Below are 25,446 nucleotides of genomic sequence, written 5' to 3'. Positions count from 1 at the left end.
CCGAAAACATGGATTCAGTCATAACAAATAACTTTTCACGAGGCAAATCTTAGTCATATTAAGTTTTATGGCACAAAGTGCATTGCTAATATCCATAGAGCCTAATAACAAACATAACCTTACGCTCAATGTGTAGGAGTGAAAAAGGGCATTATTGAAGGAATTTAATCTGCACACAGCGGAGAGCTTAGTTGGCTACATCTAGCCACCGTATTGCGGCGGTGCCATGATTCCATGGTAGAAGCCAGGCCAAATACAAAACGGTTGTGCTGCTTTTCCGTCTTGAGTAGTTTTGAAACTGTTGCTTCGTGTGCTGCAGTCAAAATGGGCCGCTTAGGACCGCTTGAACACGGAAAAGAAAACATGGTGTGTCTTCACCGTTATCTTGTTGAAGTTATTGACAGTGCCACCATCTGCTAACCTCCAGAAACTGGGCGCAAGTTGTGCAAGAGTTTTGATTGGAGGTTTTGTAAGGGGTATAAATATAACTGGGGCAAGAAACAGCATGTAAAAACATGCAGTTCACTTCAAATTCAAGCGTAAATACATTAGAAAAAATTAGCATTCTGTTAGCAGTTTTTGTATTTGCAGGCTGACTTTCATATTTACAATACCTTCAGTGGCGATTGTAGTGTTTGTGGTGGGATTGCTGACCCTCTCTGTGGCTGTCAACAGTGCTTTATAGCAGTGGTGGAAATGCTTAGATTTTGATGTGACTTGAGCACCTCGAAAAGCCAGTGATAAAAGCCAGGCTCCCATCGATCCGCTGCAGCTGCTGGGGGACCTGTTTTCTCTGCTGTCAACTGAGGGGGGCATCCGCAGTTCGGACGAGGTGTCCAGGTTGTCTAGGTGAGTACCTTCGCTTATGCTGGCATCTTCACTGGCTGCTGCTCCTGAGTAATGACTGCACATCTGGCTGCTCTTTGGGTCTTTGGTTTGTGGTTGGTTTACCATGGGCTGAGATTTTACTGCTGTTGCATCTATGAAACGCGGATCTTGTTTTTCCAGAACAGGGCGGGCCCAGCTCGCTCTCCAGCCCTGGAGGAAAGTGGCGCCTGTCCCGCCGGACTGGCGCCTCTGTGTGTCTCACCCTTACACCCTCCCTCTCACCACCCCCCATATCATCATCATCATTTATTGGCCCTTAAAGACCCCTGGCGGGGTATTACATAGGGGGGGGGGGGGGGCGAACATCGAAGCAAGTAATGACGTTATTAGGTAAAAAAAATACATATACAAAAAAGTACAGTAAAACAGTGAAAAAAAAACAGTGAAAAAAGTATATAGTGAAGAAAAAGTATACAGTGAAACAATCGTTGCTTGGGGAAGAGAAAAAAGAAAAACACGTTTATAAATCAGGCAGACAGGTGCAGTAGTAGATCAAACAATCATAACATAAAAATAAAACGCAAAGGCAACAGTTACCCACATTGGGATTTCAAGTGCAATGACAGCATTTGGCGGAACTTAAGAGCATCGCGTTCAGTGACAATACATTCGGGTAGTGAATTCCATTCATTAATGGCAAGAGGCAGAAATGACTTGTTAAATGCGTTTGAGGAGCCATGAAGTCTTAGGATGCTCATGGAGTTGAAAAGACGCCGTGATGTTCGGAGGGGAGGGAGCAGAAGGGAATGTTGAAGTGAGGGAAAACAATAGTACAATTTATGGAATAATTATAAACGGGCAATTATACGCCTATGCGCGAGAGGCTCGATGTCGGCAGATAATTGTATTTTGGTAATGCTAGAGCGGGTGTCATAGTTGGAGGAAATAAAGCGGGCTGCACGGTTTTGGACGGCTTCTAGGCTGGCTATTAAGTAGGCTTGATGTGGGTTCCATATTGGGGATGCAAATTCAAGTTTGCTACGGACGAAAGTTTTGTAGGCTAGGCTGCGAATGGAAGAAGGGGAGAAACTGAGGTTGCGTCTGATAAAGCTGAGTGTTTTCGATGCATCAGCAGCAATCTTCGTGATGTGCTCGGACCAAGTGAGGTTGCTCGTGATATGGATGCCAAGATACCGGTATGATTCGGCTTTAGTGAGGATGGTTGAACTGAGTGAATAAGCGTAGTCGATATTAGTGCGCTTGCGTGATACCTGCATGTATTTGCATTTCGTTACATTGAGCGTCATTAGTCATGTGGAACACCAGCTTTCAATTCTGTTTAGGTCGATTTGGAGCAATTCCTGATCATTGTTGGTAGTTATGCGGCGGTACAGGATGCAGTCATCTGCGAAAAGACGAATTGTCGATGAAATGTCGGAAGGAAGATCATTGATGAAGATTAAAAATAAAAGTGGGCCGAGCACCGAGCCCTGAGGCACACCAGAGAAGACTTTTGTTGTGGGAGAATTGTCATTATCGATAACAGTGAATTGAAAGCAATCAGTTAGGAAGCAGCGAATCCATTTTAATATCAGGGGATTGAGGCATAAGCATGAAAGTTTAGCTAAAAGGCGTTGGTGGGGTACACGATCTCTCATGCCTCTCTGCGTAAGCATTAGCGACCCCCTTCTGGACATCCTAAGGTACCTGCCTGCTGGAGGCCGTCTGCAACTGGCACATCGGCTGGCGACAGCGTGTGTAGCGGGCGAGCCAAGAGTAAGGACACTGCGCGCACACGCCGCTTGCTTGGGGCCCGCGCTTGGGCCGCACAGGACGCATCGCCGCCCGCCTCGTCGCTGCTGCGGTGCCACCATGGTGGGGCGGTGTGCGTGGGGCTCTTCTTGCGGGACTGGACGACTGTGTGGTGCGCTTGTTGTTACCCTGGAGCATTCGGTGGGCCGGGACTCGGGTGGGGCGTGTGCATAGGCTTTCAGCTTATAACCGCTCTTGACCATTCATTTGCGAAGCGAGCAGGGCCGAAGAGACGGTTGTTCACTCGTCTTAGCCGTCCAACCTCCCCCTGTCCGAAGCTTGAAGACGGTGGGAGAGGTTTGTACGGAGCCCTCATGCTTTGGCAGCAACACCATATTCCTCGTCTGAGAAGCTGAAGCATGTCACTGTGAAGATCATACAGGTAAGTGGAAGCTGGAGTTTCTCAGGGGATCAGCTGTAGCGAGGCTGTCTGTGTGCCCGTCTAATCGGCTGATATAGTGGTGATGTCAAGAAAAAAGCCCTTGAAAGTAGTGAAAAGCCGTCTCTTGCATTTCTATAAACACCGATGACTCGGTGGCAGCTGTAAGGTGCTTGAGCAGTGAAACCGGTGAAGGCCGATTCACACGACGGTCCGTTCGCCCGCGGCCCGCGCACTACGTGTTCATGCGTCAGCACTTTGAGAGGCGAGCTGTCGGCCCGCGGCTTGGTCAGCGTGCCTCTCAATGTGCTGACGCTTGAACACGTGATGCGCGGGCCGCGGGCGAACTAACCGTCATGTGAATGAGCCTTAAAGGGTCCCTGAAAAGGTGGCCATGTAGGTAAAGAAAAGTCGAAATACTGAGAGACATTGAACGATCCATCATTCTACTGAAAAAATTTGTGATGTATCTTGCGTGGAACCAGAGATAATGGCTATTTAAAATGACCACCAGCCTTTTCCCTCTGAACTCGTACCCCGGAGCGAACCATAAAAAAATAAAGATTACAGGCCGGGATCATGCTCCGCCCACAAGTACGTCATCGACGAGATCGGTTTGTTTACTTCCGGTTGACGCGCTCTTTCGCTTGCGCGCTTTCTCGCTGTCTGCTGTGTTCACCTGTCTCTCTTAACCGTCGCTACGGCTTCTCTCGAACTATGGACCCCGAGCTGAAGGAACGACTTTTGGGGATGAGTGCCGAAATGGGATTTCAGCCTTAAGGCGGGACACATGCGCGGAAAGTGTGTGCGATTCGCCGCGGCGCGCCGTTGCGAACGACGTCGCAACGACCGATCGCAGCTCGTCGCTTGCGTCCAACAGATCCACGCGCGGCAAACGCAACGATGGGAAGCGGGAGCGATACAAGTATTTCAAGGTACCCTACTAATACGAGCGCGGAGAGCGGCAGCGTCATGATGGCGTTTAGCGCGCTCCTCAGGGCGCTCGGGGCCGAGCCACGCCGGGCCAACCGGCCGGCCGGCCAGCCTTGATGCCGGCCGCCGGCGACTGAAAAACGCGCTGGTATTGTTCTCGTCCGTAGCAAGGCCGGGGATAGATGCATGTCAAAAATGCATCATTTCTGACGATCGTTGGCCAATGCCGAGTTGATGGTAAAAGTGATGACTGCGATACAAGCAAATTTCATCCCACAGCCGCTTTGCTGCTGCTGCTACTTGGTGCGCTTCGCCTGCCGTCTGCTAGCTCCGTTGCTGAAGGCGTCGTGGAAATTGAACATATCTTTTATTATGGGACGAGTTCGCAGTAAAGCGATGTGAATAGTAGGCCTTTCATTATAGCGCAGGCGACTACCGAAGCACCGTCAGCTGCGGTTTTGATGCGAAACCAGCTAGGCCTAGGGACGACTAGGGCAGCCTGGGACCAGCGCGCAGTTCGTCGCGCGGCGTTGCCGCAGGCGATGTCGTTGCCGAAAGATCTACTTTTGCACAGGCATATTGTCGTTGCTCGAATCTAGGAAGCATCCTCTCTGGTATCATCATTCATGGCTGTTTTGTATTTTCTTGTGCGAACGTGAGGTACGCCGAGCATGTCGGCCAGCCTGGATCCCGTCTGCCGGCGTCATAAAAATGAGCTAAAGTGTGTTCTTGACGTATATAATAAACCTTGGGATAAGAAATGTGAAAAATGTGTCATTTTTGAGGATCGCTGACCAATACTGAGCTGCTGTGAAAGGTAACGGCTGTGATACGAGCAAATTTCTTGCCACAACCGCCTTGCAGCTGAAGCTGGCCCTACGTTGGGGTCCGGCTTGCCTGGCGCCCGCTCGCTTCGCTGCTGAAGGCATCACGGAAAGTGACCATACTATTATTTAATTGTGAGATGATTCTGTTGACTGTAAAGCGATGTATAGAGTAAGCCTTTTATTATAGCTCATGCAACTTCCGAAGCGCCAGCCGCTGCTGCTTCGATGCGAGAGAGGCTATAGGCCTAGCGACGACCACGGCAGCAAAGCTCGTCGCCCGGAGCGGTGCTGTTGCCGAAAGCTCGCAACATAAGCAGGCATGCTTTGCCGCTGCTCGAGCAGTCTTTCTGATAAAAAGGCGATCTTGTCTTTTCTTGTGATATTTGTACACCATCCCAAGCAGCGCTCAGGCACTGCTGCACGGCGGCGAAGTGCGACACCGGGTGTGGGCGGAGCTTGCCGTTGTCAGATGAGAAGGATTGGAACCCGTAAGTGCCTCTCCCCAGGGTCACACATAACCCATCAAGTCATCATCATCCAGCCGACACCCCCGGCAAGGCCCCGTCCCCCTCCACAGGTGGGGGGGGGGGACAGTTTTTTGTTTTGGGGTGAAGGTCCTACGCCGGACGCGTATTTCCATTTCAGCGTACGTAGCCGCATTCGGCCGCTAGTTACGCTGATTGTCTGCAACGTCACATCCGGCGTTGTCATGACAACATTGAGACGCCAACTGTTCGCGTTTTGGTTGCAAATGGCCGTTCGCGTTGTCAGCCGCTCAGGCGCCTTCGGCTACTTCGTGCTCTCTGGCTGGCACGACTGCCTCTGTGACGCGTTCCTTCGTATTTTGCTGTATGACTGGCACGACTGCCTTAGTAGCGCATTCCTTATCGTTTACAAAGAGATAGCGGGAGCAAAGTAAGTGCATTACAAACATGTTCAACGCCGTTCGCGTCGTCCGCCGCTCAGGCCACTTCGTGATCTCTGGCTGGCACGACTGCCTCTGCGACGCGTTCCTTTTCGTTTACAAGGAGATAGCGGGAGCAAAGTAAGTGCATTAATAACACGTTCAACGACGAGGACCGCACGACTGCCAAGGATCAGAATTTGCATGCTTCGTGCCACGAAAGAAGAGTGCTGTGCTGGGATCGTACAAGAAGACTAATCTATCCAAATACATAGATAAGTCTACAAGAAAAGTAACTGCAACTGGGAAAAGTAACTGGGAAATTGTTAAGAAATCCCATCCTTAACCTTGCTAATTCCTTGGAGTTTATTACATCTAAGGCAGTCACTGTGCATGCTGTTGTTGACTGAACATAGTTGTGCTTGTCTTGGGCTCATCGAACTTTCCATTTGTGGTGGCACTGTCCAAGTGCACATTCGTTTGGTTCAACAGGTTTCCTGCTTTACTGAAATTCTGGCTGGTCATCTTTATCTATCCTCCTCCTGTGGCATTCTATTTCTCAACAGCCTTTGCCTTTACTCTCGCGTATGGTGCTTCAAGCATGCGTAATGCCTGGAGAGGTGGCCAAAAAAGCAATGGAAGATTCAGCTATCTTTGGAAGAATCAGTACTGTATGGCTTGTAAAACAATGCCTGTCTCAGCCCAAACCACTCAGTATAGTTAGCTTATTCTTAGGATGAATGGAATAATCAGTAGTCAACATCAGACACGAACATCTTGAAAAGGAAAATTTATCACAGTTTGAATGTGCCATTTGTTAGTAGGCATTATTATCCAGGGGCGTGCCTTGGGACATGCACCAAGAGGGTTGTTACTTTCTAACTTGAACATGTGTCTGGCATATTGTAGATAAATGCGAGCTGTTGAGCAGGTTCAGAGAGCTGCCACAATTACTACTATTCACACATATGTACAGAAACGTGGACTTCCCTCCTGTGTGGCACTTTACAGAGCTGAACTGTAACCAGAGAGCACGCTCCTGTGCTCAAACTGGCAGTGGATAACCCTTGTTGCGACTTTGGCATCCCACCGCTGCCACCACTGTTGGGACTTGGTGCGTCTCAGTCTGCTGCCTCTGTAGAGCAGACCTGAGTGAAGAACGGTCGATGCGACGAGCATTTATAACTGAGGCAATGTAATACTGTGAGAGCAGACATTGCAGAGAAACAAGCCACAGGCAGAGGAGATGGAGGACACCCTGAAAATAACCTGCAGCACATTTCATTCTTTTAACGGAGCTACTCAAGGCTCACAGGTGACCTGTCTATCTATGAAATAATTTGTCTATGGACCCAACTTGCTCCTCACATAGAATCACTCCAAAGAAAGGCAAAACATTTATCTAAGCTGCACTTTTCTGCAGCAATTTAAACAAGCAGCATCTGTTAGCACATGGATAATGTTAGTACCATGAATGGTTGGTGCTTACCACCTTGTAACTAATGCACGCCTTTTGTGAGTTCACACATAATGTACACAAACTGGGCCAGTCAGTTGTGCTGTTTTCTGGCAGGTAAGCACTTAAGTCTGCTTACGTGGAGCAATGTGAAAGCATGTGTTTTGAGTAAAGGAGAAGTTTTTGAGAAAAGGACACAGTAGCTCTCAGATCTCCACATCTCGGTGAACACCTCAACCGCACCTTAAGGGAAAATGCAGCCTCAGAAAGCGTGCAGTTGAAGGTGCACATGTCATTGGCCCAAACCCGTCACAAGCTAGCCGCCAACTTGACTAAAACACTAAAATTAAAGCCACAGTCGTGTATATACAAGACCCCTGTCACAAGCTAGCCGCCAACTTGACTAAAACACTAAAATTAAAGCCACAGTCGTGTATATACAAGACGTCTTGCTTGATTAGCTAAGCCTATAGGCGACATCTGCTTAAACACATGCAATTTTAAAATAAATTAATGGAATAAGCATATCATATAACAAAATCTGCTGTGGGCTACCACTGAGTATGATATCTCCAGATGTTTAAGAGCAGTATCATCAAATCACCTTGTGCACAAATGTAAACCACCTGCCATATGCAATAGACAGCATGTATTTATACATCTGCACATGCAATAGCCAGCGTGTATTTATTTGCAGCTAATGTACAAAATTAATTTTTCCGCATGCAGACATCTCTATGCCAAATTGCTTACATTCTCCCCTCCCTAGAAACTTTCTTTTTCTAGCCAGCTGGGAAAAATATTTTGGGTCCAAATGAAAAATTTGCTAAAACATACATATAGGACCACTACTGACTTGAAGAGGTGACCCAGCACTCATTGGTAGTTTGTTTATGGGGGGAGGCCGGTAGCTATGTTCAGACTTCCACAGCTACGATCGTACATGCCCTCCTGTGATAAGTACTGCTAAAGCCATCTCATCCATAATCCATTGTATTATTTCTTAACACAGGAATAGCTCACTAAACAGAAACGTATTGCTTCTAGCAAGAGCGGTAATCTAATGTCGCTATTCGCAACGGGCATGACCTATAGGGGGCGCGCGAGGCGATTCAACATGGCTGTCACTGGGATGATACTCCTTGCGCGTCGTCGTTGTTGTTGTCGTGTGCCGAGCTGCGCCGCGGAAGGTTGTAGCGTTGTAGTGCTAACCGATTTTCGGTAGTCTGCTATGATGTCGCTACCATTCAGCAGGCCGCTGTCTCTAGGAGACATCATGAACCATATTGGAGTGGCAGAAACAAGAATTCGATGCCTAATTGAAGGCGAAGCGGTTCTCAACGCCGGCCATGTCATCTGCTGCGGCGTGAAGGCTTCCAGCATTGGATCCGTCACAATACAAGGACTTTGCGTGCAGACATCGAACGTTCAGCAAAAACCACATGAACTGGAGTTCATTTACAGCCAAGACAGCTCCATCAAGGTATGTCACACGTTTTACTGTGTACGGAGCCTACAGGCCAGCATGACACGCTCGGCTCGCTCAAAAGTATCGTTTCTCTAGACAGGCTGTGCGGTTAAGCCTGCGGTCTGTCGCAAGTACAGTCAGCGTCAGTGGTGTAGCGATGTTTTTACCGTTAGGCATGACGATGTCAGTACAGTTGTTGATAGTGCGTCGACAAACATCGCCGATCTGACTTGCGCGTAAACTCCCGAGCGCTGACGGAGCTCTTGAAAGGTCGCGGAGCCCTTCGACGTTGCGGCGACATCACGTCGTAGCAGCCTCAAGGAAATAATATGCTAGCGGTCGTACTGTGTCTGTCATTGCGTTGCACATCATCCATGACCACCTTATCCAACAGTTTGTGCTCATACAGGCGCGAATGTTTTTATGTAGGGCGGGCGCTGCTCTTGTCTATGCAGAGTTAACACCAACATATTCCATCGTTTCATATCAACGTTTATTAATTCCAAAATTATTACAGAATGCCTTACCATATGCGAGGTGTTCTTCACGCTGATTATCCTTTGGACTGATAATCGCTGCGTTTGAAAATTAAAATTCGTTTGCACACTTCATTTTCAGGGCCACTGCTCCTGCAAGGCTGGAAACTCCCAACACTGCAAACACATGGTCGCAATGTTGCTGTTTGTAAACAGGCAAGAGTGCTTTTATTTCATCTCTTTATTTTCATCAGGCACAGCTCAGTAGAGCAAGTGTGAAGTGGCACTTTGAGCATGTAGAACAACTCATGCAACCTTAGGCAGTTTCACATAAATAAAGGACATATGCAACCAACAGAGCTACTCTTCATTCTTATGAAAATATCCTTGCTTTCTGCTAACTAGCATTAGTATCACCAAAGTTCCGAACAGTAATATGAAAAGTTCCTTTGTGTGCATGGTTTAAATTATTGAAGCTAGATTAAAACACTTTGAAAAACTGCAAACTAATTAAATACTTGGTGGCACTTAATACAGACATCTAAAGGCAGCTATGCAGACATGTGCTACAGAAGTATCACTTGCTTTTCATTCACAGGACTGGCATCAACAATCTGGAGCATCTGACGTGCACCGACCTGAAGCAAGCCTGGGGCAAACTGAAGGCATCACCGATGTACCACGCAAGAGAACTAAAAGAACTGTGCCATGTGAATGCCCAGCAACGGCTACAGCTACCTACAGACACACAGGAAGCCATAAGGCAGAGACTGATAGCAGCCCTGCCAGAAAGTGCATTGGCACTTCACTTTCACGGCAGGCTGCAGGAGAGCTCTCAGTCACCTGCTTCGGATCCAAGTGACGATGAACACCAATTGCTGAGCCATATGATGTGCCAGGACATGAGGCCCTACACTGATTTCCTGTACCATAATGTTCGTTTCCAAGAGGTGGGAAAGTTCAAAATATGCAAATCATCAGACCAAGATTTGACAGAACGGGAGCAGCATTTTTACAGAAAATATGTTGCGGTGACTCGGGAGGAAGCCCTGCAGATCTTGGCTGCAACACGGAGTCAAGACAACACCATATGGCACAAAGAGCGGAAAGTCAGGATAACCGGGAGCAGGTGCCACGCATATTTCACTTTCCTTCCGAAGGATGGCCGCACTTGGGAGCATAAAATGTCTGTAATGATGGCCGAAAGCTTTCGTGGCAACCAGGCAACACGCTACGGAAAAGCAAGCGAAGAGCTGGCTATTGCCGACTACATAAGTAAAACTAAAAATTCAGTGACAAAGGTTGGCCTGGTTGTGCACCCTCTCTTGCCTTGGCTAGGGTATAGCCCAGATGGTGTTGTCTTCACCAAGGGAGTGCCAACAATTCTCTTAGAAGTAAAGAGCCCAGTACACGGCAGAACAAAGGAAGCTGTAGATCTTGTAGAAGAAAGGAAGCTTCCTTATGTAAAGAAAGATGGAGAAAACATTGTTATCAACAAGAGGCATTCGTATTTTTCGCAGGTGCAGCTTGGGATGTTCCTGCTCAATTTGAAGTTAGCACACTTCGTAGTGTACTCCCAAGTAGACTCGCTAATCGTCACCGTGCACCGATGTGACGAACATATTGACAGGCTCATACGAAGGCTGCAGTTCGTCTATTTCCAGCACCTTTTGCCAAAACTTGTGGAGTCTCTCTAAAGAGGTCGAACTGTATTTCGAAGTGGTGAGGTTTTTTTTTATTACTGCAAGGTTTCACAATAAGTGTAAAGTATAATGATGAACAGGCACAGCATCTTCAGTACTTTGTAAATATGGTGTACTTAGTAAAACACGTTGCGGGGCTAGTTTGTTATGCATTTTCTTTCGTTCAAATTTAAGCAACGCTAACTTTTAGGACGCTGACATAACAGGACAGCGCCCGTCCTGTTATGTCCTCTGTGTCCTAAAAGTTAGCGCTGCTTAAATTTGAACGAAAGAAAATATAGTGTAGGATGGTGTTTATACAAGGTCTGTTAGAAAGGTATCCGACCTTATTTTTTTTTAGAACACCTGATGGATATGAAACAAGCGCGCTTGCACCAGCAGACCTTGAACTGTCGTGCGCATGCACGAATTTTTTCCCGCCTGCCGATAGCGTCAGTCGCTGGGAGGCAGCGTTTGAGTGAGGTAGTGCGCAGTGCTCTCGTCGGTTTTTTAGTGCAAGCAAAATGGCGGTGCGATAGGAGCAGCGCTAATGCATCAAATTTTGCCAGAAACGGGGCGACAGCCAAGTGGAAACCATTCGGAATATTTAGACGGTTTTCTGTGATGATGCTTAGAGCAGCACACAAATTAAGCAATAATACAACTGGTTTAAAGATGGCCACACATCGGTGGAGAGCGAGCCACGCTCCGGTCAACCATCAACATGCCGAAATGGCCAGGTCATTGCTGAAGTGAACGCTATGGTGATGCGGGACCGTAGTGCGACTATCTGAGAAATGGCGGAAGAGGTGGACATCAGTAGTTTTTCTGCACATTCCATTATCACCGAAGGTTTGGCCATGAAGAGAGTTGCGGCGAAATTCACGCCGAAGCTGCTCACGGTGGAGCAAAAGCAGCTTCGTGTTGAAATCTCACAGGACACATGGATTCCACAAACAGTGACCCCGACTTCAACACCATAATCACTGGTGACGAGTCTTGGGTGTACGGGTATGACCTGGAAACCAAATCCCAGTCGTCATAGTAGAAGCATTCCACGTCGCCAAGACCAAAGAAGGCCTGCCAAATGCTCAGCAACGTCAAAGTGATGCTGACTGCTTTCTTGGACTCTCACTTTGTGGCACACCACGAGTACGCACACCCCAGGGTCAAACAATGACACATCCCTCCATCGCCTACGTGATGCTGTGCGGCGCAAGAGACCGGAGTTGTGGTCAACAGGAAATTGGCGCATCCATCACGACAATGCTCCTGAACATTCTTCGCACTTAAGACTTTTTTGGCGAAAAACCAGACCCCTGTAGTTCAACACGCTTCTTACTCTATTGATATGGCCGCCTGCGACTTCTGGTTGTTTCCCAAAATCAAGAGGTCATTGAAAGGAGCGCAATTTCAGACAAGAGAGGACATTACGGCTGCAACGACAGCTGAGCTAAACTCCATTCCGAAAAAGGCCTTTTCGGAATACTTCCAACAGTGGTAGCACGTCTAGTTGAGTCTCAAGGAGACTGCTTTGAAGGTAATTAGATTTCCAACGCTCCAGTTATGCCATTTTTTTTTTCTTCGGCCAAAGGTCGGATACTTTTCTAACAGACCTTGTATGTACATTTATGTATGCTCCTCCTGCCCAGACGTTCTCTTACAATTTCTTTGGAGGCGAAATTCTAGAGGCCCGTGTACAGTGCGATGGCAGTGCACGTTAAAGAACCCCAGGTGGTCGAAATTTCCGGAGCCCTTCACTACGGCGTCTCTCATAGCCTGAGTCGCTTTGGGACGTTAAACCCCATAAACCAACCAAATAAAAATGACACAAATGTGATAAAAAAGTTCTGATACAATCATAGGTCGGCACACTCACTCATGAGTGCACTCATATCGCCTCACTCACACTCACGTCTGTGAGTGTGAGTGAGTGGTCGTGAGTGCGAGTGGACGTGAGTGTGAGTGCGAGTGAGTGGATATGAGTTTCGGTAATCATGAGTGTGAGTGCGAGTGAGTGGATGTGAGTGTGGGTGGTCTGAGTGTGAGTTCGAGTGAGTGGTCGTGAGTGCGAGTGGACGTGAGTGTGAGTGCGAGTGAGTGGATATGAGTGTGGGTTATCATGAGTGTGAATGTGAGTGAATGGTCGCGAGTGTGAGTGGACGTGAGTGTGAGTGAGTGGATGTGAGTGGGGGTGGTCATAAGTGTGAGTGTGAGTGGACGTGAGTGTGAGTGGACATGAGTGCGAATGCGATTGAGTGGATGTGAGCGTGAGTAGAGGTGAGTGGGTATGATTGATGAGTGGATGTGAGTGGGCGTGAGTGGCAATGAGTGGTTGTGAGTGGACGTGAGTGGTGGGTGGAAGCGACAGTGAAGTCGATCGCCCATGTTTCGTGACGCTGATGCCCGCTTAGCTATTTTCATGTTGTTGACAGCTGCGGGAAGCAAATATTCACTACTGAAGACGCTCGAGGCAGCATAAGGCATCATGCCGGTGTCTTTGGACAACCGAAGGAAAGGATTCCGCTGGCACGGGAACGGCAATCTTTCGTTGCTTTTGTAGTTCACCGTTGGCACGGGCGCAGGCCCTTCGCGCATGCAGAGAGCCGCTACAAGTTTTTTGAGACCCTTTATCGAATTTCGCATTGCCAGTCCTGAAAATATAGATATATGTCTCTTGCCACGCTCCCTGCATGGCTCGATCTCGTATACATATGAGTTACAATGCTTACTGCTGAAACAACGACTGTCCGCTGCTCGGCAATAACTACCGTAAGTTGGGACCTCGGGTGCTGCAGTGGACTTAGGTTTTTTTTTCTTTGCCCAGGTGTGCACATTGCAGAGCTCTCATCTGGCCGTAATTTGTTCATAGGCTCTGACCCATGCGGTAACCCGACCTCCTTTATCCCAGGTCTTGAACTGCACAAACCCGGCTCAAGCCCGGAAACGACGCAAAAACCAAGTGCGCTTTTCGGTAACGCCAGAGGATTCTTGTTTCTATCATGTACTTTAAAGAGCCCAGCGTCGGAAATCCAGCATGTGGCTTTTATAATTTTTTTTTGTATGCATAGCATCAGGCATGGTAATGTCTGACGCCCAAGGAGATATCCAAAGCGGCAATATTTTATGTTTTAATTTGCGCCAGAAATTATTGTTTCGTGCTGATGGTGGTAGTGAAGTTCGCGGTCCTGTGCATTGTTTGTCGCGTCCGGGTTCGCGATAAAGGAATGTTCATTGAGTTTGTTTTTTCTGCCCTCCGCACAACTGCAGGGAGGGAGATGAGTCACACTGGCTGCACAGCGGTATAAGGGGAGCGGGATAGCGACGGATTCCGAGAATAAGGGAAAGGTCAAACACCCTCCGGGAATATATACGTCAGGTCACATTTCACTGGGCACGTTCTTGTGGAAAGGCGGATCCTCGTCGTGTAGCTTTTGTCCCATGTCTATGGCAGCACGCGTTGACAACTTGAGGCGCGGTCAACAGGACATTGCGACGCTAGCTACAGGCTTGAAGACAGTTTGTAAGTGACGGTACTGAACAGATGGGCCTTGAGGTGACTTTCCCCGAGCCTGAGTTTACCAGAGGTTGAAACAACCTGCACCGTGGGAAATCGAGAATGTTTGCGAAGCTCGTGGGACGAAGGGAGAAACCTCCGAAATCATGATGGTGGAAAATGTACATATTTGTGCAGTGTTTGTGGAGGTGAGTTATCTTCTTTCCAAAATCACTGATTGGCTGTGTTGTCCTTTTACAGTTGTTGATTGGCGACGTTTTCCTTTCCCCAATGATTTATTGGGTTGATGTTTGTGGAGTTACCTAATTGGTTACTGTCTCCACCGACGGCAGGGTCATAGGGTTTAAAATCAAGTGTTTGGGCGGGACCGAGGGCTGGTTTCGTCACGTAAAGCTACTGGTCAGTCAAATGTAAACAAGTTTTCTCCTTGCTTGTATCTTTCTTTGTTTTAGTAATTGGTAATAAAAAGTTAACCTCTCCAGAAGTGTCCTCTGGCAACGTGATCGAGCAATATCGAATCTGCAAGACGTCAAGCACCCTTCAATAATCATCATCAACGTAATTTACCTCTACAAGATTGAGAGGGAAACTCAACTGTGATGAAACGTTGCGGCGATTTTCGGAAGTGGATATGAGGTGGCAACCAAATTGCCGGACCTTTTTTGATTGGTTGGACGTACAGTTCGAAATTAATTTTTATGTACTCGGGAAAGGGATATAAAATACAATGTGTCTGAGTATTGTCACCGGTTCGCTCGAGAAAAAAAAAACTACAGAAGAAAAGCAGTACACGCGACTGAAAGTTAATAAGAATCAAGCTAGGGCGACACTTTTCGTTTGGCTTAAAAGTATTGTGCAAGCGAGTGCTGCTAAGGCACTGAAGAAAAAAACATACGACGCCACAGCCAAAAATGTGACCAGAAGAGAACAGAAAACTGAGGGCGGCGGGCGGAAGGGGGGCCAGGAGCTTTTCACAAACAGTTCGAAGGGTGCCGACATATTCGACTCTGGACTGTGCTCGCAGCACAGGAAAGAGTTGAATATTAAGCTCCCCCACGCTCTCCCCGGAGTCCAAAAAAAAAAAAAAGTTTTTCTTTGGTCATGAATAGGCTTCCGTCAGCGTCATGTAAGCAGAACTACGCCGTTGGCAATATGAGCAGGTGGGGGCTGCCCTGGCAAGTCAACAACTCAAAAGAAAACATTCGACAGAAGTCTGTCTGGTTGGGGTGCTGGCAGAAGGGGTGCTGGCACCGCACAAACCGACCAGCTCTATCGGTCGCCTTCTCCCCCGCCCAAAAAACCGGCAGCCCAGAGAAAAGGCCCAGGGCGTCGTGTACAAAATTCCGTGTTCCGTCTGCCCAGCGTCGTACATAGGGGAAACGAAGAACTTCGCGGAAAGGATGAGCCAACACAAAGCGGACGTCCGTCACATCAATCGTCAACGCAGTGCCGTGGCCGAACACTGCGAAGGGCATGACCATCCAATTGACTTCGACAGCACCATTGTATTGGAAACGGAAGCTAACCCACGCAGGAGGCGTCTACTTGAGTCGTGGCACATTCAGCAAACACGAGAGAATGTTAATCGTTCCCTGGGGACTCTCCCCTCATCCTATGTCCATGGGCTGCGGCCATTGACCCGGAGGTCCTCCACGCAGGGGCTTCAAAAGCCAAGCTGCGCTCGCCCGTAGTCACACCATGAAGAAGGGGCCGAGCCGGTCCCGAAACGTGGTGTTTTTTCTGTATTTTACTCGGTTGGCGTCACTTACCTTCTCCTAACAAGTCAACAACTGCATACAAGCTTCCGCTGCATGTATGCGAGGCTTGGTTCTCATTTGTGCCGCCTAATCTTCGGCATTTGGCGAGTGAAACCGAAATGAGCTCGTGAAATGCGATTTTGTTCATTTTTCGTGTACAGCAAGGGGATTAACTTCTGTTGGCACGCACCGATTTCAGCAATCTTACCCTAACTGATATCTGGACAGCATGAGGCATCATTTGAAGCAGATACTATGATTTCCACCAAGAACTTCTGGATAGCGCTTTTTCCCAGTAAAGTCATATCATTTCAGATTGGCTCAAATTGGCTAACAAGTTAGCTGCATATGCATTCTTCCGAGAACGACGTTGGAGAATAATCGGGTGCAAAGTAAGCACCCCCTATTACCACGCGGATGCGCATGTGGTCTCCGCATGCACTGGCCTCAAAAACACCGCGTTGGTTTGTACAACTTCCTTCAGACAGGGATTATGGGCAATACAGAAAACGTACTGCCTGCAGACATGTACAGTACACAGATCGGTCACACATAGTAAGCTTAGTAGGTTTTGTAAATGGATTGATAATGGCAACCTCCCCTAGCATCGTTATTACGCGGGGAAATCCTCTACTTGCGACCCATTCCAGCCATTTTCCTTTGCGTGAGGAAATCACTCGATCTTTTGAAAAACACGCTCCATTTTCCATGCCGCGAAAAGTATTCATGATCGTCACTTGACTCCAATAAGTTGATGCAGAGTCACGGACACGTCATTGTCAAGGAAGACCAAATCTTGGTAATTAGACACCATCCAAGAATATTGTCAAGGCAAACTCATTATTATTACTTGCACACCGTCATAGGCACACGCACAAGGGAAGGAGGTGCGCCCCCCCTTCCCCCCTAATCGCCAAGTCTGCCCCATACATTTAATCTGTCGGACCTATTCGGTCATTGTTTTACAGTGCAGTGCTACCGCCAAGCAGGTTTTTTAAGGCCAAAGACCTCTGATGTTGCGTTCCAAGAACTGTTTACTTGCCAGGTCATTTTGGAGGCAATCTTTTCAGTTTCTTTTTTGTTGTGACAGTAACCAAAAAACAAATCTGTCATAGTTTCTGTGGTCTAGAGAGAACGGAAATTACTCCGGAAGCGCGATGCTACAACAATGCCTCAGCGACGCAATGACTGCCTTCCTCTGCCGGTACTCACGTGGTGAACAAGGGAGGGAAAGCCTCAGGGTGTTTGCGAACGTTTCAACAAGAGGACTGTCTTCGTCTGGGTGGAGACAAGACCTCTTGTGGAGACGCTGGCAATACTGTAAATCTTTCCCCTCACTTGTTCACATTTTGAGCGTCAAAAAAACCAGCCGCTTATCCTCTCTATACCCTATATTCCTCTGCCGATGCTACAGATTAAAATAAAAAACTACACCTCTATAATATCCTGTATATTTAGCAATTCCATCACATGGAAATAAATGTTTTATAATCATTCCTCATATTTGCTCTCCGTTTTGGCGGCAGGGGCCTAGGTGAGAGGTGGTTGGGGTGGGGGGCGGGGAAGAGGGGGGGGGGGGGCACTGCGCTAAAACTTGGCTCATTCTCATGGAGAACACTGCGCACGCCTATGGACACTGTTCAAAAACTTCTCTAAGCATCTCAGCTGCTGACGCTATACAGGCAATCATCGTCTCAGCAGCAAGCGCAGGAGCACAGGTGCGTTGCATTCGGTGCATGGAATATGCGTGATGAGTGACTACTTTCTTCGAGCATCGAAACTGTGCAAATTGGCCAAATAGCCCGACAAAGCCTGGGCAGCTCACCACCACATCTTTGCGACTCAGGGTAATGTTAGGGGAGCTACGAGGGCAGTCGCCGCGACAGTAAATCTCTCATCCCCTCCGTTGTCAGCAAACAAGGAAACAGTACACTGAACGTAAATGCGAGTGAGCGGACATGAGTATGAGTGTGAGTGGAAATGAGTGTGAGTGAGTGGTTGTGAGTGCGAGTGGTCATGAGTGCGAGTGAGTGGTTGTGAGTGTGAGTGGATATGAGTGCGAGTGAGTGGTTGTGAGTGTGACTTGTCATGAGTGCGAGTGAGTGGCTGTGAGTGTGAGTGGACATGAGTGTGAGTGCGTGTGAGTGGTTGTGAGTGCGAGTGGTCATGAGTGTGAGTGATGATGAGTGTGAGTGCGAGTGAGTGGTTGTGAGTGCGAGTGGTCATGAGTGCGAGTTTGAGTGAGTGGTTGTGAGTGTGAGTGGTCATGAGTGCGAGTGAGTGTGAATGGACATGAGTGTGAGTGTGTGTGAGTAGTAGTGAGTGCGAGTGTGAGTGAGCCACCGCTCATGGTGCCGCCGTATGGATACAATTAAAGAAAAAATGGATTCTGTCTGCAGTTGACATGCCTGGTCAGATTTGGCAGTCCAAATCTCTTCTCAGAAAGAATAGGCGTTGAAAGGTTCACAATGCCTGCGATTGTGATCAATACCTGATCAAGCGCTCCCACCATTTCCCAAGGAACGGGCCCCTTCAGAATCTTGAACACTTTCATGCGTTGGATTGCTCTTTCCACGTGCACCCTCGCCCTTGCAATTTTAAGTGTCTTTTCAGATTCGGCAGCTGTGAACTGCGCCTGGTTCCGCAGGAAAGGGGGCTGCACAATTCCGAGTCCGTGTTCCGCACATAGACTATCTATGCTAAACCCTTTGTCGATCATTACATCGTCCCTAAAGCTATCTAGCTTGTTGAGAACTGCTGCTTTCTCCACACAAGCTTTATCGGAAGCTCTGCCGCCAAACCCATCACTAAGAAATGTGATGAGGCCTGCAGGCGACACTCCAATGAGTACCTTGGCAGTGTGCATGCCTTTGTAATAGGAGTACGTCAATATCCTACATGATGCACAGTGAGATTTTTCTAATGCAATTTCCGTGCAGTCAAGCACAATGCGAACTTCTTGGTAGTCATTAAAGCACTGTGGCATGTTATTTCTTATTTCATCCTTTTCAGGCCATGGTATAGCAGCTTCCAAAATGGCAGCAAGGTTTCGCAGTGTGTCGTAGAAATGCCTTGCCACTGTCCTTCTGCTTACGCCGATCAATGTGGCCAAACATTCGAAAGGAAGGCATGTTTTCAGCCTAGTGAGCACAATCACTACGCGGTCAAATACCGGAATGGCTGTGTTCGAATGGTCTATTCGAGCCACTTCATCTGCTATTGCCATCAGTGCATTCATCGAATTCACTCCTGTAAAGGCCACGACAGCAGCATTAGTTGATAGCAAATCTACCAACTTAACCTTCTTCGGCGCAAGGGCATCAGTGTTAACTTGTACGCCTTTGTCCAGAACATTCTTTTTAAGCACATCTTCGACATGGCTGCACCCCTGGAGCTGCAGAAGTATGTCGGCCACCTCCACATCCTGTGCAGCAGCACAATCCAAGTGGCCATCTTGCCCGACTGAAGCCTTGTTGAGGCAGGAATCACCTGGCACTGCTTCTGAGTCAGCCATCTGCATCACAAAACCAAATGTGCCCAAGGCATGATGAGAAGATCCTAAAGCATTAGCAATAGAATGATGACAACACATAGTGCGGCTACGTCATTTGCAACGCTTACCTTGGTAACGTTACTGGTAGCCAGTTCCGCCTCAGTGGGCAAGGCGAGTGGCACTGACTCTGTGTCTGAATCCCTTGGTAAGGACGCTTCTGCACAAAACAAAAGAACCCTCACCCGTGAAAAAGTGACAGCACAGCCTAAAAATTACCATTTGTTTAGAGCTGTTGCGTTTTAGCTTTCCCTGGCCCACTGTGGTGGTGTAGTAGCTAAAGCGCTGAGCTACCGAGGTCACAGCAGCCACTTATGTGATGCAGGTGTAAAATGTACACACCTGTGCATATGACATGGTGTGCACGCATGGCAAAAAACATTGTGTCGAACCAGTAGACTCTAGAAGACGGCATGCAAATGAACGTTCAATTAGCACGAACAAACAGGTTCCGGTAGTTTCTTCGAGACTGTCATGGAGTGAAACCTCCTTCCATCATATGTACTCGAATCTGATAATCCTGTCAAGAAGCTGGGATATTTGTTCTATGGCTCCTAGCACTGCTGCCATGTATTTTGATGGCCTGCTTTATTTGCTGTTCTCATTTACGAGCCAAAGCTATGGTACAAGCTTTGTACAAATAAAAAATAAAAAGTGAACACCTTGTCTGTGTTCTTCGCGGTGAAAACTCATAAACCTGGTGCACCCTTCAGGATGATTGTCAGCGAGAAATGGACCTGGCAGCAACAAAATATTAGGTTCATGCTTAGGCACTTGATTAATCTGGTTCTTTCTGATCCCTCTACCATCAAGAATTCATTGGATGTGGCCAGCATGTTGAAAGGAGAGCAGATTGGATATGCCTTTTTCATAAATGTTGAAGATCTATTTTATTCCATACCACATAACGATCTGTTTATTGCTGTCGGACAGTGCATTGAAACAAAAGGTACTATCGCCTTCCAAAATACGGCCAGCTTCAGTGTAGACAATTTTATGTCACTTTTATAAGTTTATATCAATGCTACTTCTACCCAGTTTGACAACCGGCGCTATCTACTGCTCCAGGGCATTTGCATCGAAAAAAATATTGTTTGGTTCATTTCAAATGTTCATTTTAAATGTTCATGAAGCCCCAGTGGTCTTGGCCCACTCCGACTTGCACATTACGAGGAAGAATAAAATAGGTGCACACTGAGCATATGGCATTCAATAGAAGTCTTTGCGCCTTAAAAAAAAAAAAAACATATCAAGTTTCCCAAAACATACCTTCCTGAGTTCGTGCAGACGCCCGTGCCGCGCGAGCTGCTGCTGCCTGAATCCTGGACAAATCCTGGTGGTCATGAGGCCTGACAGGCAGGCGCTGCGACGGTACAGCGGTCTTCTTTAGCCGTTTTCGTTCGGGCGTCCACACCTGAGGGTCTGGGAAACACAATAACGCATTGCATTGGCTTCACCCAGATATCAGGGTGAGGTCACTGACTGCCGGTGGGACCAGCTTAAACTCCGTCATAACTACACTTTAGACTGAACGAAAATATATTTTTAAAAAGTTAGCATTCGTAGGACATGGTCTGTGCCCATATCAGCCGAAGAACGCGGAGTTCCGTGTCGCGCAGAAATCGTAGAAGCTCTAAAACCTATCTCCAGGGAGGAAACTGCAGAGCTAGTATGACTCATTCTGGCGCTTCGAGAGACGCGTAAGTTTAGTTCATGGGTTTAATGCCCCAAAGCGACTTAAGATATGAGGGACGCGTTAGTGGATGACTCCGGAGAATTTCGACCGCTTGACGTTCTTCAACATGCACTGACATCGTACAGCACGCGGGCCTTTAGCACTTCACCTCCATCGAAATGCGGCCGCCGATTTCGCGTCAGCAGCCGAGCACCATGAGCACTGATCCACCGCGGCAGCTAAAAGCAATCAATTCACAGTCAGACTAGTTAGCCTGAACTCAAGTCATGCACCCGCTGACATGATCAAAGGTCACCGAGAGAGTAACGACTGAATTTTGCAAGCCATACTGCCAATATAGGACAGCATAAGCTGAAATTTAAGGCCCGAGCTACGCTACAACGCAATGATCGAGGATCAGCGCTTTACACTACCCTTCCCTGGTAAGCTGTACCGTAGCAGTCGCAAAAGTGCACATTTACTCACCCGTAGTGCTCCAGAAGAAGTCTCCGGCGACGAAGTGTTCGCTGCACACTCTCATTGACGGCGTCACAGGTTTACCCATACGCAGCTTGACCATCCATTCCTTTTTCAATCGCGAGCCATCCGGAAACGAATGGAGGCTTACGCGGTTCTTCACAGCTCTGTTGGCACGCAACACATCCGATTGCTCTTGTATTTTCTTTCCATCGCGTGAAGTTACGCACGTAAAAACGGGCAGGAAAACGCAAAAGCAGCCACAAACGCATTCAGCCGCTTCAGCGCCTCTGTTGGCGTCTGCAATAATCCCTGTGGCGTTTCCTTTTCTGACCGCTAGGTGGCGCCAGTGTAGGCGCCCCTTGCGAATACCGCTGCCAGTTTTATTTAGGGCAAATGCACTGCTCTTCTCCTTCCATCGGATCGGAAGTTAACCGCGGTACACAGTCATGGTACAAAGTATGAAGTTGCAACCAACCTTTAGCAACAAACAGTTGTCACTCAACCGCAGATTAATAGACGAGTCACATCGCTGTTCGCAGCAGCCTGCGAAACGGCATCTCTCTCGCTTCTCCCATTTCTCCGCTTCTGAAGGCACGCCGAAGTGGAGGGCTTCAGAACAGAAGTTATTTTTTGCCAAAGGGAGATTGCAGGGCAAATTGGCTCTGTGAACAAAAAGGGTAAGCAAAGCGAAGGAGCCGCCCGATCGACTGACGGCGCGAACAGCCAGCAGCAAAACACGAGCAGCGGCATTCCAATGTTGTCATGACAACGCCGGATGTGACATCCCAGCCAGTCCCAGCCAATCAGGCGTCAGATGCGTCTACGTACGCTGAAATGTAAATATGCAAGGGCCGCGACACGCCAGGAAGGCGATCACGGTCGCGGGGCGACTGCCCCGCTTACCTCGTCTACATCCTTGTCCGAGCTGTACTTGGCGTCGCTCAGGAAGCTGCCGTCGTAGTTGGTCACCGCACTGCACGAGTCGCAACAGCGCCCCTCGTCCCCAGACTGCTCGGAATCGTCCCCTGCAAGAGGAGGAGAAGCGTGCGGCGCGGCGCGTCGCGCCGTTTGAGTTTCGTGGGCGCGCGGCAGTGCGCGGAGCTGTCCTCAGATGGCGCTGGGGTCTCGCTGCGTGTCAGTGGTCATGTAAATAAATCTGCAGTGGAAGTCAGCAAAAAGCGATTGGAGGATTGGTGGCTGAAAAGCAGAGATGTGGCATAAGGTTAGAATAGTAGGAAACCGTAGGCAAAAGTGATGGAGAATCTTAATGAGAATTGCCAACACAGTAAACAAAAAAAATAATAAATAAAGAAAAGCTGAGCATGATGGCAAGTGCCACCACCCCGTTTCAAAGGGGGCGCTCCTATCCATCCATCCATCCATCGTGTAGGGTGCCTCCATGGAGGAAAGAAAACTAGGAGAGCGCGCGCTCAGAAGTTTTGACTAGTGTCATGAGCGGGCGCCCTCGCCAGCCGCCGCGCCGAAACCTGTTTCGATGCTAGCGTAGGTGGCGCTGTTCGCGGCAGGCGAGCCGAGAAGACCGATGCCGCCGCCGCAGCTCCTCGTGTCGCTCGTCGAGTGAAAGGGCGTCTTTCTCGTTTGTTTCCGCTTCGCTCAATTCGTTCCTGATTGCCTGGCATGTTTGCACGCAACGCATGACAACGCATTTGATAAAATGCATGTCTGCCTAGCCTTCCAGCAGTTCAGCGATGAGATTTTGAATGGTCTTTTTTTTTTTACAAGGATAAGCTCGACAAAATTTTCCGTACTACTGAGCCAACAGAACGATTTGTGAAGCTCATGGAACGCTTGATATTTGTCATGGCATCAAGGATGCCCTCCAAAGGGCTTCGCCCAGAGTAAGCAAGTGCGAGATTTCTAAAGAATTTCTAGCTTTTTTGAATGAATGGGAACGGTACGCCGCTCAGCACGGCGATGGATTTCTCAGTGCAGGGACTGCCCTCGGACTTCGTGTGACGCTGAAAAGCACACTGTCACTTGTGAATTATGTAACGCGTCATCAATATATAAAATACAAATATCTCCTGACAGCCAATTGGAGCCACGACAAATTGGAGAATTCATTTGGAATTGTAAGGCATTCATTCGGCTGCAATGACCACCTCTCCAGAACAGTTTTTTCTTATAGTAAATGACTTTGCCTTCTACAAGGTCGCCAAGGAATGGAAATTCACCAGCTGAGGTTGTGAGTTCTCTTCTGCAGCTCTGTGATGTAAGGAAAGAAAAGGCGGCACAGATAAATCGATGATCTCTTGGACGAGGGAAATCTCGCACATGCTTCAGCAGTGCTGCAAGAGCAGGACACCATGTTTGACCGTAAAGGCTGTGTAGAAAAGAAAAGCGACAGCCGACTCACTTTTTATATGTCGCTGGCTGCGTTGTCAGGAAATATTCTCGTGAAATATTCCCGTGGCCCTTCGCATGTGCATCTTGGCTATATCTTGCCCCTAGAGGCTGATGAAAATGCGAATGCCTCACTGACGAGGCAGGATGACCATGGAGGTTTGGTGAACGCTTCAAAGCGCATTGAAGTGCTAATAACTGCACTAGAAAATGCATTCACTGCCTTTTTCAGCAGAAACAAGCTGCATATGCTGGTAGCATGATGTCTTTTTTACATTTTCTACAAGGGCGTGAACTCCAAGAAGTTGCAGCGAGCACTCCCGCGCTCTTATATGATTAAGTTTTATGTATTGACGAGGTAGCATTTTTTTACTAAGTCAATGAGCAAAGATAAGGCGTCCAATAGCGGGAAGCAAAAACTGCTCGAGGCGGTGCCAATGAAACTGCATCAGCGAAATGTTCCTGTAAACAAACATTCCGTTACTGTGTTCTGTTCCCTTATTTATGTGATTACATTAATTGTATTCGGGGCTGTAACGACCATCCGCGAGTGGTGCCTTCCACACGTGAGGCCGTAATTCCGCTAGGTCGCTATCCGAGAGAAGCTAAACTCTTGGATGACGAGCCTTTTTTGTTTTTGCGCATGTCGTGTTGTGCTCGTTCCTTTCCCTTTGTCGCTGTCTTGTTGCCCACTTTTTCTTTGTTCCTTTTTCTGCGAAAATGGGTCAACCAAAGCATAGAAAAGCAAAAATATAACTGCTCGCGGCTTCAACAGGCTGTGTCCACCTGAAGCAGTAGCTTCGAAAGTGGTTTGCTAAGAATACCGTTTCTGACCGACGCCGCATGCACCGCAGAACATATGGACTCTCGTATTATATTTTATGCTTTGACCAGACGAATATCGCAGCCGTTCCAGCGAGATGCGCGCAGCGAAACGCGTTTCCCGGCATTGCTGCCGAGCGCGCGCACAACACACCTACTAGCGGCAGCGCCATCTGTGAGCCGTCATTGCAAATCATTTCCACTCCGCTGGCGCGTTCACGACACTAGTCAAACCTTCTAGCCTCTATAGCTCAGCCTCTGCAACATGCTCTGCAAGCTCTCTCCTCTGACGCCGCTGCCGAGGGCCCTTTTGCGCACTGACTCTTGGGAAATAGGCCCTCCTCCACAGTTACCAGACTGCCAACCAGCGGTGCTTTTTAGTAAACGTCCGTGCTCCAATGTAGCGCAGAAGCGCAGCGCCAGTGTTGCAGCTTTGGCGGAATGCGCACCGAGCTCGAGGTTGTCTGAAGGCTCCGCGTCTCAGCACTTCTGTTGATTACACTCGAGTTTTTGGGG

The 25,446-nt window shown here is 48.2% G+C and overlaps 3 protein-coding genes across 4 annotated transcripts in view; 2 read left to right on the top strand and 1 right to left on the bottom strand.

Moving 5' to 3' along the window:
* Positions 1 to 25,446, top strand: part of LOC149353277 (serine/threonine-protein phosphatase 1 regulatory subunit 10-like) — a 90,142-nt gene that overhangs the window by 12,854 nt on the left and 51,842 nt on the right. The window contains exon 3 of the mRNA XM_089582447.1: positions 773 to 849. Coding sequence (XP_089438573.1) covers positions 773 to 849 — 77 coding nt within the window. The remainder of the gene's footprint in view (positions 1 to 772; positions 850 to 25,446) is intronic.
* On the top strand, positions 3,392 to 17,568 carry LOC149353279 (uncharacterized). Its single transcript, XM_089582450.1, has 3 exons — positions 3,392 to 8,622; positions 9,226 to 9,299; positions 9,682 to 17,568. The coding sequence occupies exons 1-3, from the start codon at positions 8,371 to 8,373 to the stop codon at positions 10,778 to 10,780; spliced, it is 1,425 nt and encodes a 474-aa protein (XP_089438576.1). The 5' UTR covers positions 3,392 to 8,370; the 3' UTR covers positions 10,781 to 17,568.
* Positions 7,818 to 22,767, bottom strand: LOC149353278 (uncharacterized). Of its 2 annotated transcripts, XM_089582449.1 has the most exons (5): positions 22,220 to 22,767; positions 21,751 to 21,908; positions 20,859 to 21,011; positions 19,661 to 19,749; positions 7,818 to 19,553 (listed from the first exon to the last, which is right to left on the bottom strand). In XM_089582449.1, the coding sequence occupies exons 2-5, from the start codon at positions 21,842 to 21,844 to the stop codon at positions 18,411 to 18,413; spliced, it is 1,479 nt and encodes a 492-aa protein (XP_089438575.1). In that variant the 5' UTR covers positions 21,845 to 21,908; positions 22,220 to 22,767; the 3' UTR covers positions 7,818 to 18,410. The 2 variants fall into 2 exon arrangements, with proteins under 2 accessions (XP_089438575.1, XP_089438574.1); XM_089582448.1 differs by lacking the exon at positions 22,220 to 22,767 and having other exon boundaries at positions 21,751 to 22,210.

The sequence above is a fragment of the Amblyomma mixtum genome, chromosome 3 (genome assembly GCF_055824585.1).
Source record: "Amblyomma mixtum isolate Tamu chromosome 3, ASM5582458v1, whole genome shotgun sequence".
NCBI classification, from domain to species: Eukaryota; Metazoa; Arthropoda; class Arachnida; order Ixodida; family Ixodidae; genus Amblyomma; species Amblyomma mixtum.
This window is presented reverse-complemented; position numbering and strand designations above follow the sequence as displayed.